Genomic DNA, 14,280 nt, shown 5'->3' on the forward strand with positions numbered 1-14,280 from the left:
ACTTGTGTTAGAGAATGTCTAATTCCACTTTTGCCGATATTTGCACAATCCTTCCTATTTTTCATTTATCTTCTTTAATGCTCACAATCATCATGTATATGGTGTTTTTCCTATTTATTGGGTGAGCAGTCCGAAACTCAGAGAAGCTTGCCTGAGGCCACCTTAGTAAGATTGGAGCCGGGGTTCAAATGCATGTCCTTTGATTCTGAGTCCGTTGGTCTTTATCTTCTTTATCCAGTATTCACGTCCATGGAGATCCCATTCTGTCGGTGGCTTTAATTATCTCTCCTTTAGACATCTCAACTGTAGTTGGCCAAAACAGAACTCTGGCTTTTCCCTACCAAATCTCTGCCCCACCATCATTCCTCATCTCAGTGAATGACACTGCCACTCAGCCGGTTTCTCAGGCTGAAGCTTTTAGTGTCCTCCTTGACTCCTTTCTTTTCTCACAACCCACATCTACTTGCTCAGCTAATTTTGTTGGCTCTACTGAAACATATCCCTAATCTGACTGCTTCTCGCCTTTCCTGCTGCCACGTTTGTGGAGGCCACTTTCATCTCTTGCTTCTCTACTAGGGTGCCACGTTTGTGGAGGCCACTTCCATCTCTTGCTTCTCTACTGGGGTTCCTGTATCCACTCTTGCCACCTTGCAGTCACTCGTCTGCTTTCAACTCTTCTAGAGCATCCCAGGATACCTAGAAGAAACCCCGAAGTCTCCCTTGCCTCTAAGGCCCTGAGTGGTCTCAGTCAGTGCTGCTGCCGGCCCTGGCTCTTCTCACTCCCCCACCCTCCCCTGCTCTCCAGGCACGCTGATCCACGCCTGTCACAGGGCCTCTGCATTTGCTCTTTGTGTCTGTCACGGTCCCTGGGCTAATGGTGGCATGGCTCGCTCTTGCACTTCATTCAGGTCTTTGCTTAAAAGTCACCTCCTCAGAGAGGTCCTCCGTGACCCTTTTAAAAAGTATTAAATAGCCTCTGCCTCTCCGACCCCTCAGCTTGCTTTAGTTTTCTTCATAGCACTCAGTATGTGACATACATATTATATCGACTTATTACCTGTCTTCCCCCCTGGGCTCGAGGTTCCAATACAGCACCTAAGACAAGCAGAGAGTCAGCACTCGTTAAGCGTGTGTGAAATTCTTTAGTCTTTTCTCTATGTCTGTTTCCTAATTTATGGGCTGAGAACCCCTCGAGGGGAACGTATGAGTAGTTGTGCGGGTGTATCACACTGTGAATTTTCTGTATATTGGGGGAGATTTCTCATTCATGTATATAGAATTGTTTCTCAAATACATATAGATGCCGTTGTGATTAATAAGACTGAAACTCATTTTTCATAGTGGTTTTTGTCTACTATTCTCTCAGTTAACAAGCACCAAAAGTACAATTATCATTTTGTAAGGGTCCACAGACTATTTTGATCTTGAATTAGTCATACTCAAAAAGGTCAGGAATCGTCACTCTATACAATGCCCGTTCCCCAACTTGATTTGTAACCATTTGAGAGCAAGGTCCTGGGGTAGGTGCTGTAAACAGTTGTAAGGAAGAATTAAGAAGTCATCCCACCCAGCAGTGAGTTTATTAAACTCGGTACAGGGGAGACGAGGCACCTTAGCGGTGTAATTTCAGGCTGTGTCGGTGTGTCACCACTGCTCAGGGAGAATGGGGGGTGGGGGGGGGCGCAGGGTGTTGGGAGAATGATCAGACACCCTGCAAATCCCAGATGTTCTAACTTTGTCTTTTTGGTAGCAAGGCCTTTAATTTGCTCTGTGTCAAGCTTCAGGAGCCCCCGGAGCAAGTGCCAGCATAGTGGATTCTAAACTGGGATGGACGCACTGGGATGCAGGATGGCACTTTCTTCCGGGCCAGCCAGCCCTCCCGCTCAGCCCTATTCCTAGAGCCTTGGGGGTCCCTCAGGGGTCAGGCGCCGGGATGCCCACTCCCTCTTCAGAAGTGTGGTTAAATCTCAGAAACAGTGAAAGTTGTATAGTTTGTAAAGCAAAGTCAATATCACAATTTAATTTTATATTTAGATATTATGTTTAGATTTTAAAAAACAATGTATTTTATAACACAAACTTCAGCAAAGAAATTACTACCGAATCCTGGCTGGTGGGATTATGTAGAGTGATTTTCAGGGCGGGGGCCACTATCCAGTAGAAGAGGAAGTATCAAAATGTGGGGCTCTTGGGAAGGGCTGAGTCAGGTTTGTATGCTTATCTAAAGGGTAAATTGATGTTACAAGTTCGAGAAACACAAACTTAATCTAAGAGCTGTGTTTGCTGGGCAGGGAGGAAAGTGCCAGAAGGGCTGGTTTTGTTGACATTTGCGTCTCTGCCAGGCTGCGCTGAGAAGGGGTGAGTTTTCACACCGGGCGGGTGGTGGGATTGGGCAGGTAAGTTTCATGTTTTCAAGGCTGGCCTGCTGTGAATTTCGATTTCCTCGGCCTGAGTCTTTGTGCGCTAAGCTGTAAACAGGAGCCACCTGCATTTCCAGAAAATCAGGACTGCTGAGCAACTGGAAGCCAAATGGTGGTTCCTCTCACCTGCTTCAGGCGCCTCAAGGCCCCTGGACACGAGATAGCTGTGTCATGTCCAGGCCTCCAGCTGGCACAGCATATTCTGGGAGCCAGGAACTGCTGTTTGTCAAGATCAGCGTCTCCTTGTGGTAGGCCAGTTTTTCCCTGGCTTAATGGCTTCCCCCTGGGTGGGAGTTTGGGAATGCTGCCTGCAGTTTAGTGCTTGCTAATAACCTGGGTGATATTTCATGTTTGACATGTGCCCATCTGACTATGAGCTGGAGTGGCGCTCTGTGTACCCACTGAGAGCTCTGGGCAGGCACTCCACTTCACCCAGGAGCACCCTCGGGGTTTAACAGCGCAGTCGTTCAATATAAAGTGCTTCCCCGACAGAGAAAATCGCTCTGAATGGTTCTTGCCATTGGTGCCCTTCTCTTGACTCCCTCCCTCTTAATGTTAATCGGGCTCCAGGATTTTTCCAGATTGCCTTCAGAAGGAATAATGGGTTATGATGACAACTTCTTAACAAGGTCAAGTCACTAAATAGTTATCAGTTGCACCCGAGGTACCCAGCATAAAAGGATAAGCAGAAACCACTGATATGATCTTTGGCCTTAAAAAACCCCTAATCTGCATCTCTGCTTCCTGGTAACAATAGTTTGTTGAGTGCTTACCGTATGCCGGTGCCGCACAGGCCCTTTCCTTAACGTTATCTAACTTAATCCTGGGACGATGTGGGAAGTAGTCCCATCGGCCCCGATTTGCCGGAGGAGAAGCTCTGGTGGAGACCACCTGCTAGTATGTAGGTGGGGAAGCTGGATTCAGGTCCTTCCTGGCCTGACCCCAGAGGGTCTGCTGCCTGCCCGGTGCTGCACCTCCTCTGGAATCCCTCAGTCTTGGAGGCAGCAGTGCAGAGCTTGGCACCCAGAGTAGTCAAGTTCTTAGTTTTAGATGATTGGGCTGTGCCACGCCTGGCCCCATGTTGCTTGGCGTGTTGAAGAGACTCCATAAAAGCCATTTCCTTGGTACAGGGGAAATCTGGGGTTCCAGTTTTGTTGAATTGAGCAGAGTGGTTTCCTGACCCAGGGAGAACTTTTTCTTTCTTTTCTTTTCTTTTTTTGCTGAAGAAGATGGTCACTGAGCTAACATCTTTGCCAATCCTCCTATATTTTGTGTATGTGGGACGCTGCCACAGCGTGGCTTGATGAGTGGTATGTAGGTCCATGCCTGGGATCTGAACCCCTAAACCCCAAGCTGCCGAAGTGGAGCGTGCGAACTTTAACCACTAGGCCACCAGGCCAGCCCCAAGGGAGAACCCTTTCTTATGTCAGCAGTCTGTTACAGATGTGTTGGAACTGAAGGACAATTGAGATGGGTTGTGTTTTCTGGGCCAGCCTCCCTGAATCCTGCTCCTGAGCCTTTGTGGCTCTTTCAGCTCCGCTGAAACATGAGGCCCCGGGACACAGCCCTGGGCACGGCAGCTGGGAGCATGGTAGAAACAACTGTCTTTGCATAGACTGAGTGTGGTGCCTGTACTGCACTTTGTTCTTATTGAAAATGTTGTTAGGGGCCGGCCCCGTGGCCGAGTGGTTAAGTTCGTGTGCTCTGTTTCAGCGGCCCAGGGTTTCACATGTTCGGATCCTAGATGCAAACATGGCACCACTTGTCAGGCCATGCTGAGGCAGCACCCCACATGCCACAACCAGAAGGACCTACAACTAGAATAGACAACTATGTACTTGGGGGCTTTGGGGAGAAGAAGGAAAAAAAAGATTGGCAACAGATGTTAGCTTTATCTTTAAGAAGAAAAAAATTTAAATTTTGAAAAATGTCCCATTACAAAAGTATATGAAATGTGCACATTGAGTTTAAATAATAAAAATAATAAATCTAGGCATACCCAAGTAGAGAAATAGAGCACTCGCGGTATCTCAGAAGACCCTGATGGCCCCTCCTTCCGTCCAGAGAGAGTGACTTTTTTGAACCGTTCCCTCTCTGGTTTCGCCGCCTGTATCAGTTCTCTCGTGCTCTAAGCAGACCGCCTCAGAACGGAGTGGCGTAAACCATCAGCAGTTTATCATTTCTTCTAATTTTGTGGGTTGACTGGGCAGGTTTTTTTTGTCGCACGAGGTGTTGAGGTGTTGATGTCATCCCAGGGCCACGCAGATTCAGTTGGAATCTCACAGCAGATGTGTTTGGATGGAGGAATTGTTGGTGGCTGTCCTTGGAGACTGGTGGCCCCATCCATGTCCACGTTGTTTAGTTTGGCCTGTTTGGAGTCACGCTGCAGGGCTTCCCCAGGCCTCTCCATTTTTCCTTCTCAAATGAATTCCTCGTGAGGCGGGCCAGGGCTGTGTGTCCAGCCAGGCTTTTGGTCTTCAGGACAGCATCCCAGCCCTGACACCTGAGGTCTCCCCCATTAGTCAAGGATAGCAGCTGAGCAGCCAGCGGCATCACCACTCAGCAGTTTGTGTCAGAAGCTCAGCTCAGTCTCTGGCAAGTTGTGCGCTGCCCTGGGCTTCACTGTCTCATCTGCATGCCGGCTGTGGGCTCGATGCGCTCTGTGGCCATGTTCGGTTTGTGTTTTCTGTAGGTCTAAGTTTTTAGGGTCTGTCTTAGAAGTAGCTGTAACTAAGGGCCCACATTTATCACCCTTAAAGCAAGATGAAATAAGGAGGAAGGGATCCCACACTTGTGCTTGAGTGAAGAGCACTGCATGCCAAGGGTGGGGCCGATGGTGACAGCACTTAAACATCGATGTTGGTCAGGAGCAGCAGATGGCTGTGGATCTTATTATTGTGTTTGTCTCCTCAGACAATGACCCCCTCATCGTGCACTCAGGACAGGCAGGTCCCACCTCCCTTGGTACCCACATGTCCTACTGTGTGGCCCAGGCAAGTGAATCACTTTTCATACTCTCGCCTCTTTTCCTGGACCTGTCTAAGTTGGCCAGATTCTGGTGGGTTCCTGTCCCTGTAGAGTGTAAAGAGGAAACAGCAGACAGTTGGAGGATTGCTATGATCATTCTAGAGAATTTCATATAGGTTTGCAGGGAGAGGACTGCCTGGTCCTAGCTCAGCCCCTCTGAGGAAAGGACCAAGCCTGCTGGCCCCCCACCTGCTCACCACATCGCCTTGGGGAGTGAGAGACTGAGCTTTTCAGCAGGCAGCCAGCTGGTGGAGGTGAATGCTGAGAGACAGTGGGGCTGGGGCCTCCGAGCTCCACCTGCCCCCAGGGGGGTGCGGTTATAAAATCCACAGTGCCTGCGCCCATAGCATCTCTGTGGGTGACAGCATTTAGCACTCGGCAAGCCCCCCGGGGCTGTGCTCACACTCCCTGGGGGCTGATCACAGGATTGGGCTTGTGAGCATATGTTTAAGGCTGCTTATCTGTTTGTGGGAACGGCCTTTTTCTTTTCCTTCCTTTTAGTTCCTCTTTCTACTTTCCCCATCTTTCCCTGCTTCTTCCTTCTCTTATCCTCTTCGGTTTTCTCTCTTCCTTTGCCGCCTTTGATTTTGTCAGAACAGCTGCTCTCTTAGGGTTATTTCTCCATTGGAACAGCTTTGGAGGCTGTCTCCGAGGAATTCTAGAGGCCCCTGGTTTTCTCCTCCTGACACCCACATTTGGGGAGGAGCCCACCTCTGGGCGGGCATCTCGAGTCACAAGAGTGCAGTTAGCTTTGGGTGGAAAGCATGAGTCATGAGCACACAGCTGCTCTCCTGTGTGGGGGTGGGTGGCGGACTGGGGGGACTGTGCCACCATCCACCCTTTCCCAGGGACCCTTAGCGGCATTCCCCCCAAGGCCTCTGAAAGTGAGTGCACCCCTGCCCCCCAGGGGTTCAGCCCCAGGAGAGCTGGGCTTTGCTGTCCTTTTCCTGGCAGCTCCCGGGTAGGTGGCAGCAGGAAGGCGGTGGCAGCCTTGGGTCCCAGGTGAGGCTGATTAATCCCTGACCTTTGAGCCGGCAGGCCCCTTTCACCCTGCTGGCCGGGAGTCTTTTCTCACATTTATCTTCCCAGCAAGTCAGATCGCTTTCTGGCTGGAGGATTCTGCTTTCCGCAGGTTCCAGCCTAGGGGCCTGGGAACAACCCTGTCCCTTGGAGGGGTTCAGCCGAAGCTCCCTGGTTGATTCTGAGTCTCCAAGACACTTCTTCCCAGCTCAGTGTCCGGGCTGGCTCCTGATGAAGCTGAGGGAGCCGGGTCTGCTGCCGGGAGGGGAGAGTTAGGACCTGACTCACAAGATCCAAACGGGCTTATTGTGAAGCTGGTTGAGCACTTGGCCCTTGTGGGCCCCTGTGTTCCCTCCCTTTCTGTACTTGGGAGGGATTTCACCTGGGGCTCTTGACATGGAAGGTGACTGGTGCTTGGGACTTGGGCTCCCCCCACACACACGCACACACCTGTCTGCTCACGTGGCTTTTTCCACGGCCGCGAGAAGACAGCTCTGGGCTGATTTGGCCTGCGCCTCCCCTCAGCGCCTGTTCTGGGTTCCCTTTACACCTCACCTGGTGGGTGCTCGCTTCAGGGCCCAGGCCAGAGTGCCTTGGCCTGGGTGTTTAACCCATGGACTGGACATTGGTTCTTTTCCATGTTCTCCAAAAACTTCTTGTTTTAGAGCAGCCAAAATTGTCCCTTGTATTCCTTCAGGTCACAAACGGGAACTTGTTTTTTCCCGGGATTGAGGTGTCCTGTGTTGGTAGTGGCCTTTGGTCCGGTGGCTCCATGCTGCTGCCAGCTGGTTTGGCTCCGGAGCAGGTTGTTGGGCAGACACAGAAGGCCCAGCTGCCCTCCTGTCTTAGTTCTTGACTCCAGGGGTGGCTTCTGGCTCTTCTTTGCTAATGCTGAAGAGCTCTAGCCACAGGCACTTATGATATAACTCAGAGATCCCAGAAGCTGTGCCTTTGTCTGGGAGCTTGTGTTTGGAGGCTGGGACCAACGGACAGCCTGGAGATGTTGGAGGAAGGGAAAAGGTGTTTCTAGGTTCCCACCAGCCACAACTCTGAACTCATCACTCAGAGGCCTGCACTTTGTGGCGCATGGCCCGCTGCCAATGTGCCACGTTCCCTTACTTGATGGAGCCCTGCCCATCCACCCAGCGACTTCCCCCAGCTCAGCAACTGCATACCCCTACTTTTGAAAAGTTTCCAGACACCACGGGCGGCTGGGTTTTGCATCCTTCGAAACTGATCCGTGCTGGCTAAGCCACATGCGTAGGGGCGTGGCTTTCGCTGCGGTTCATCACAGCCAGACAGCCATACATGGTCACTGCGGCTCCAGAGCTGCAGCACGGTGACTCACCCCCAGGAGGCTGATGTAACAAGGGAACAGGAGCCAGTGAGGGGCTGCTGAAACCTAGAGGCTGAGATCCCCAAAGTGTCACTCTCATCTCCTCAGAAACAGCCTGGGGCAGCTCTGAGCAGACCCGGCCCTCAGAGAAGAGGTTCTGGAAGAGCTGGCAGAGAAACCACTGCCACTTTTCAGATCCTGGGCCAGGACGTGATGGCCTCACCCTGTTGGATCTGTGTAATGTGGTCCCAGGAATGGACGTTTACTTTTATTGTGAAATTGGTTGTTTCTCAAAAGGAGGGCCTACTTATTTTCCCTAGAAAATGCTGATGCTGAGACTGACTCTGGTGTGGTTCTGGGAGGAGGGGAGCTGACTTAGACACTTACTTAGTCGTGGCTTGTGCAGGTCAGGATTGTTCGGCTCAGGCCATGGGATCTTTCTGAGCCTGTTTACTTGAGATGGTTGTGGGATTTCCAGCATTAACTGAGGCCTTTGACAGAGAAACTGTGGCCAGGCCAGCAGCTCTTGGGGTCAGGATCAGAGTTCATTCTTTCTCCAGGGACAGCCTAGAGAGGTTTCTAGGGGCAGCGGACTCCTCAACTTATGTAGTTCCTTGAACCCATGAATCAGAGAAAGGGGGGTGGGGAGAGGGAGGGGTGGATCCCTGCCCTTGAGGGCAGGGCTTTGCCAGTGGACAGGGAAACTCGTGCCAAGCGCTGTGGGTGCAGCGGGAGAGGGCCCGATGCCTGAAATGCTGGGGCTGAAACATTGCCTTCCAAAGGCATATTTCACCTGTGCATGACAGGAGAGACATAAGAACAAAATAAGAAGGTTTTCATAAAGCCAAATGTGTCTAACTGAAAGATCTGTCCTTTTTCTAAGATTATGTCATGCATTCTTTTTATAAAAAATGTTAAACTGACCATGTCTTTTTTTTGAAATGCTGACAGTAATCAGTGTTTTGTGTTTATCTTTTTACTGTCTAATGTCCTTCCCTGGCAAGACACAAAGGTGGCTGTTTGTTGGTCCCTTGATACTTTCTGGTTTTTGGAACTTTCCTGGCCAGTAAACCCGGGAAGCTGGGAGCTGCTGGGCGGTCCTGGCTTGCTGAGGGTATCCAGAGTTCTCTGCCCTTTGTGGACTGGTGTTAATTCTCCCTGTCTCCCCACATTGCTCACCCGGGAGTTTCGGGGTTGACTGTCGAGGTGGTTGGTGTCCTCTCGGTGCTAACACACAGGCCCTTTGGCTTTCCCCAGCCATGGATTTTCCCCAGCACAGCCAGCATGTCTTGGAGCAGCTGAACCAGCAGCGGCAGCTGGGGCTTTTGTGTGACTGCACTTTTGTGGTGGACGGCGTCGACTTTAAGGCCCATAAAGCAGTGCTGGCGGCTTGCAGCGAGTACTTCAAGATGCTCTTCGTGGACCAGAAGGATGTGGTGCACCTGGACATCAGTAACGCGGCAGGTACCCCGCTGGGTCCAGGGCCGAGCTTGTTGAGAGCCAGAAGCTGTAGTTGGCCCTGTGCCATGCAAGGTCCTCCTGACACAGCTCCTGCCCTCCTGGGAGCAGCACCTTCAAGCAGTGCGGTGTGCCGGGCCTCCCACACAGGCCTCTGGCCGTGAGCAGAGTAGCAAGTTCCTAGCATGTTTGGGGGCACTTTTTGACAGGGAGCAGAGTGGTAAGGGACAACTGGCAGGAAGAGTTCATGGTAAGCTCCAGGCTGGAGTGAACATGGGACAAGCTCATCAAGAGGGGCAGAGAACAGGTGGGCTCAGAGCCCCCCGGTCCCTTTTCATTGTTGAGTCAGTCCTGAACCCCCTTCCAGTGCTCACCATGATGGAGACGGCAAGGGTTGGGGCCAGGAGGGGTGTCAGGAAGGCCTTGGGATTGAGGAAGGAACTGGTCCTAGATTTGGGCTCCCAACCAGAATGGCGTGACATGCCGTGAGAAGGTCGGGGCAACGTGTTGTTCCCCCATTTTACAGCTGTGGAAACTGAGACCCAAAGAGGTCAGGTGACTGGCCTGAAGGTCAGATAGAGAGTTTGCAGCAGAGCCCTGCTGAAAGCTGGTGCTGGCACACTCTGGTTGGAGTGTCATCTGGCAGTGAAGTCTAGTGGTTGGGTACAGAGTGTACAGTTGGGCATTTACGCCCTCTGTCCTCTATGCAAGGTAGATGTTCACACCCTCTGTCCTTCAGGCAGGGCAGGTGTTCACACTCTTGGCTCATACCCTCTGTCCTCTTTGCAGGGTGGAACTTTCACACCCTCTATCTTCCCTGCAAGGCAGGTGTTCACACCCACTTGTCCTCTGTGCAGGGCAGGTGTTCACACCCTCTATCTTTTGTGCAGAGCAGGCATTCACACCTCCTGTCCTCCGTGCAGGGTGGATGTTCATATCCTCTGTCCTCCCTTCAGCCCTCTTCTCTGTGCAGGGTAGGCGTTTACACCCTCTGTCCTCTGTGTCGGGCAAGCATCCCCCGCCCCCGTCCTCCATTGAGGGCGAACACCCACACCCTCTGTCTTCATGCAGGGTGGAGGTTCACACCTTCTGTCCTCTGTGGGTGTTCTTCTTTTTGGAGGTTGTTGTCTGGCTGAGAATCCCCAGGTTGCCCACCTCTCCGCCAGCACAGGAGATGGGGAGATGGTGGCCTGCCCCTCTGCTTTTCACAAAGCCCTGGCTCCTGCCTCTGAGTGGAGCAGCTGGGCAGGTTGCTGGTGCCAGGCCTTGAGGTGGGTCTGTGATGGCTGTCTGTCCTTGGCAGGCCTGGGGCAGGTGCTGGAGTTTATGTACACAGCCAAGCTGAGCCTGAGCTCTGAGAACGTGGACGATGTGCTGGCTGTGGCCAGCTTCCTGCAGATGCAGGACATCATCACAGCCTGCCATGCCCTCAAGTCACTTGCTGAGCTGGCCGCCAGCCCTGGGGAGAATACAGAGGTCTCAGCCATGGAAGGTAAGATTATTGGTAGGCTTTTGCCTTAGCAGGTGGCTTTTGATAGGGGCTCTGCCTCTGACTCTCTGTGTCACCTCTCTGAGTCTCAGTTTCCTCATCTGGCCTTGCCTGCGTTGTGGGTGCTGGTGAGGATTAGCTGCAGTAGAGTGTGAGAAAGGCCTCTCAGGGCTCTTCTGCCTGCCCCCCCTGCCTTCCACCAGTTCCCTGTGTGTGCTGCTGCCCGAGAGAGCCGGGGAGCCGTGCCTGCCTCGAGGCCTTTGCACAGGGGGTCTGCCTCTCCTCCAGCTCTCCTCTCCCTGGCCCTTCCCTCTGCTCCCCTGACCCCCTCCGAAAGGCCCTGGTACTGGGGTGGGCCAGAGTCCTTGCACTCCATGTGCAGAGAGCCATGCCCCTCTCCTCCTAGCACTGGCATCTTGTCAGTGTCCTCGTTGCGTGTGTGAGGTCTGTCTCCCCAGCTAGTCTGTGGCTGCTGTGTCCTGTGCCCCGCCAGCAGCCTGTGCAGTAGGCGCCCTGTGCATAACTGGTTGAATGAACAAACCAACAAACCACTACTTAGATGCACCCCCGGGAGGACCCCGAAGAGCAGCAAGTGCTGGGCCTCCTCACCCCTCCAGGTGGTGGGCACTTGATGGGAAACGGCAGGTCTGTCCTCTTCCATCTCCAGGAGGGGACAAGAGAGCCAAAGAGGAAAAGGCTGCTGCCACCATGCTGAGTGAGCTAGACCCGGCCGGAAGCAGTCCACCCACGGGCCCAGGCAGAGAGCCCAAAGAGGAGCGAGGCGGCCAGGCCGAGAGCGCGGCCAGTGGTGAGTTGTGATGCTGAGGACCCAGCTGGCTGCCCAGTTGTCACCCAGCAGCCTGGGCCCCAGTGCAGTAAGGGGCTTTCTCAGGAGGCTCCTGGGGGAGGGAGGGAGGGTGGCGCAGGCAACTGTACCCCTTGAGCTCCAGTCACCCAGATGACCCATTGTTCTAGAGCATCTGTTCCAGCCAGAGCAGAGGCACAAGCAGCCTGAACTTGGATGTCCTACCCCCACCCCCACCACGCCCACTCCCAGACCACAGCCACTGCCAGGGACCTGGTCCAGAAGAGCCATCCAGCCCCTGGACAGAGGGTCTCAATCCACCCTCGGTGTCCCCAAACTCCTACCCTAGGTGCAGAGCAGACAGAGAAGGCTGATGCCCCCCGGGAGCCGCCACCCGTGGAGCTCAAGCCTGACCCCACGAGTGGCATGGCTGCTGCTGAAGCCGAGGCGGCCTTGTCAGAGAGCTCGGAGCAAGGTATCCCCCCCCAGCCAGGGCCAGCCCTAACTCACACATCCCCCCAGGGTCCCTCTCCTCCTACCTCCAGCTGATCCCGCTCTGAGCCACCCTTTCACTTTAGCCTTTGGGCCGATGTCATCTTTTCTCATTCTCGAATTTTGACATCAGTTGCTAGTGCTGTGCACCCTGGCCATGCTGTTAGCACAGAAGCGTCGTTGATGCGGCAGTGGCCCTTCTGCTTCTTCCCGGCACTGAGTACCCACAGCATCGGCCCCCCTGCTTGTTCGCTGACAGCACCCTTCCCACTGTGCAGGCAGCTGGGGCCTCGGCTGGACTGAGGCCCACCTGCATCCTCCAAGCAGCGAATGTCCCAGTCGGCAAGACCACTGGTACTTCCTCTGGCTGTTGCTGGAGACCATATATTAGTGACTCCCGGACACTGCTGGGCCCCTACTAGGTGCCCATGCAGAGAGAGGGGGGTGTGAGAGATGAGACAGCCCTAGGCCTGACTTGGTCAGTTGCCAGGTTGGCTTCCTGGCATTTGCCTGGCTCTGAGGTCATGGCCCTTTGGAGGCCCCTTCTCATCCTCCCAGGTGCCTCAGTGCCCGCCCTTCTCATCGCAGAAATGGAGGTGGAGCCAGCCAGGAAGGGAGAAGAGCTAGAGGAGGAGGGTGCCGCGCCAGCTGCCGTCAAGGAAGAGGGGCCGCAGCTGCAGAAGGGGGAGGCTCCTGAGGAGAGCGAGGAGTCAGCAAGCACGGACTCGGGCCAGGAGCTCGGGGCGGAGGCCCGGGGCCTGCGCTCGGGCACCTACGGCGACCGCACGGAGTCCAAGGCCTATGGCTCCGTCATCCACAAGTGTGAGGTGCGGCCTGCAGGGGGTGCTGGCCTCTGTCCTACCCCGCCCCCCCCACCCCCACCCCCCCAGCCCCGCAGCCCCCTCACGCCTCCCCGCTGCACCCTGTAGGACTGTGGGAAGGAGTTCACGCACACAGGGAACTTCAAGCGGCACATCCGCATCCACACGGGGGAGAAGCCCTTCTCCTGCCGGGAGTGCAACAAGGCTTTCTCCGACCCGGCTGCGTGCAAGGCCCACGAGAAGACTCACAGGTACGGCGCCCCAGGCCCTGGCCTCCTCGCCCCCCACCCCGGCCCTCTTTGGAACCCAGCGACCCCTCCTCTCCCTGTTGCCTCCTGACCACCAGCCCGCTGAAGCCCTATGGCTGCGAGGAGTGCGGCAAGAGCTACCGGCTCATCAGCCTGCTGAACCTGCACAAGAAGCGGCACTCGGGTGAGGCGCGCTACCGCTGCGAGGACTGCGGCAAGCTCTTCACCACCTCGGGCAACCTCAAGCGGCACCAGCTGGTGCACAGCGGCGAGAAGCCCTACCAGTGTGACTACTGCGGCCGCTCCTTCTCCGACCCCACCTCCAAGATGCGCCACCTGGAGACCCACGACACCGACAAGGAGCACAAGTGCCCACACTGCGACAAGAAGTTCAACCAGGTGTGCAGACCCTCGCGGGAGCGAGCCCACGGGCAGCGCCCAGGCATCCGGGCCCTTGCAGGCTGGGGTGGGGGAGGAGCTTCGTCTCAGGAGAGACAGGCTCAGTGGGAAAAAGTAGGTGGTGGTGGCTGAGTAGAAAGTGACCCTGCCCTGGACGGAGCTCTGGACTGCTCTGCTGAGGAAACTGGGGCAGCAGGTTGAATCAGGGTGGGGTTCGGGCTGGAAAGAACTGGAGTGGAGTGGTTTTCCCTTTCACTGCTGGGATCTGGAACCTTCCATTGGCCTCGAGGAAGGATGGAGCCATCCACAGGCCTCTGGGAGGACCGAGAATCAATTGTTCGCATTGGGAGGGGCTGCTGCGGCCCGAGGCCCAGTTTTATGGGGTGGCCCTTCTGACCCCCTTCCTGGGCACAGGTGGGGAATCTGAAGGCCCACCTGAAGATCCACATCGCAGATGGGCCCCTCAAGTGCCGAGAGTGTGGGAAGCAGTTCACCACCTCAGGTAGGGCCAGGGCTGCCCTGGCTGCCCTCACGCCCCTCTGCTCCTCAGCCACCTAGTGGTGCCTCATGCCACGGCCTCCCTTGGTCTTGCCCCAGGGAACCTCAAGCGGCATCTTCGGATCCACAGTGGGGAGAAGCCCTACGTGTGCATCCACTGCCAGCGGCAGTTTGCTGACCCTGGCGCTCTGCAGCGGCATGTCCGTATCCACACGGGTGGGTGAGCAAGCCCGGTGGTGCCTGGGGCTGGGGAAGGCATGTGGGGAG

At 54.7% G+C, this 14,280-nt stretch overlaps 1 protein-coding gene across 5 annotated transcripts in view; it reads left to right on the plus strand.

Annotated features, from left to right (window-relative positions):
* Positions 1-14,280, plus strand: part of ZBTB17 (zinc finger and BTB domain containing 17) — a 32,714-nt gene that overhangs the window by 16,710 nt on the left and 1,724 nt on the right. Inside the window, exons 3-12 of one of the 5 annotated variants that reach the window (XM_046660877.1) lie at positions 5,334-5,413; positions 9,061-9,267; positions 10,565-10,753; positions 11,418-11,558; positions 11,905-12,030; positions 12,606-12,874; positions 12,977-13,119; positions 13,215-13,515; positions 13,930-14,017; positions 14,113-14,229. In XM_046660877.1, the coding sequence (XP_046516833.1) occupies positions 9,063-9,267; positions 10,565-10,753; positions 11,418-11,558; positions 11,905-12,030; positions 12,606-12,874; positions 12,977-13,119; positions 13,215-13,515; positions 13,930-14,017; positions 14,113-14,229 (1,579 nt within the window). In that variant the 5' untranslated portion in view covers positions 5,334-5,413; positions 9,061-9,062. The remainder of the gene's footprint in view (positions 1-5,333; positions 5,414-9,060; positions 9,268-10,564; positions 10,754-11,417; positions 11,559-11,904; positions 12,031-12,605; positions 12,875-12,976; positions 13,120-13,214; positions 13,516-13,929; positions 14,018-14,112; positions 14,230-14,280) is intronic. The other 4 variants (XM_046660876.1, XM_046660878.1, XM_046660879.1 and 1 more) reach the window with 4 other exon arrangements.

The sequence above is a fragment of the Equus quagga genome, chromosome 5, assembly GCF_021613505.1.
Source record: "Equus quagga isolate Etosha38 chromosome 5, UCLA_HA_Equagga_1.0, whole genome shotgun sequence".
Taxonomy (NCBI): domain Eukaryota; kingdom Metazoa; phylum Chordata; class Mammalia; order Perissodactyla; family Equidae; genus Equus; species Equus quagga.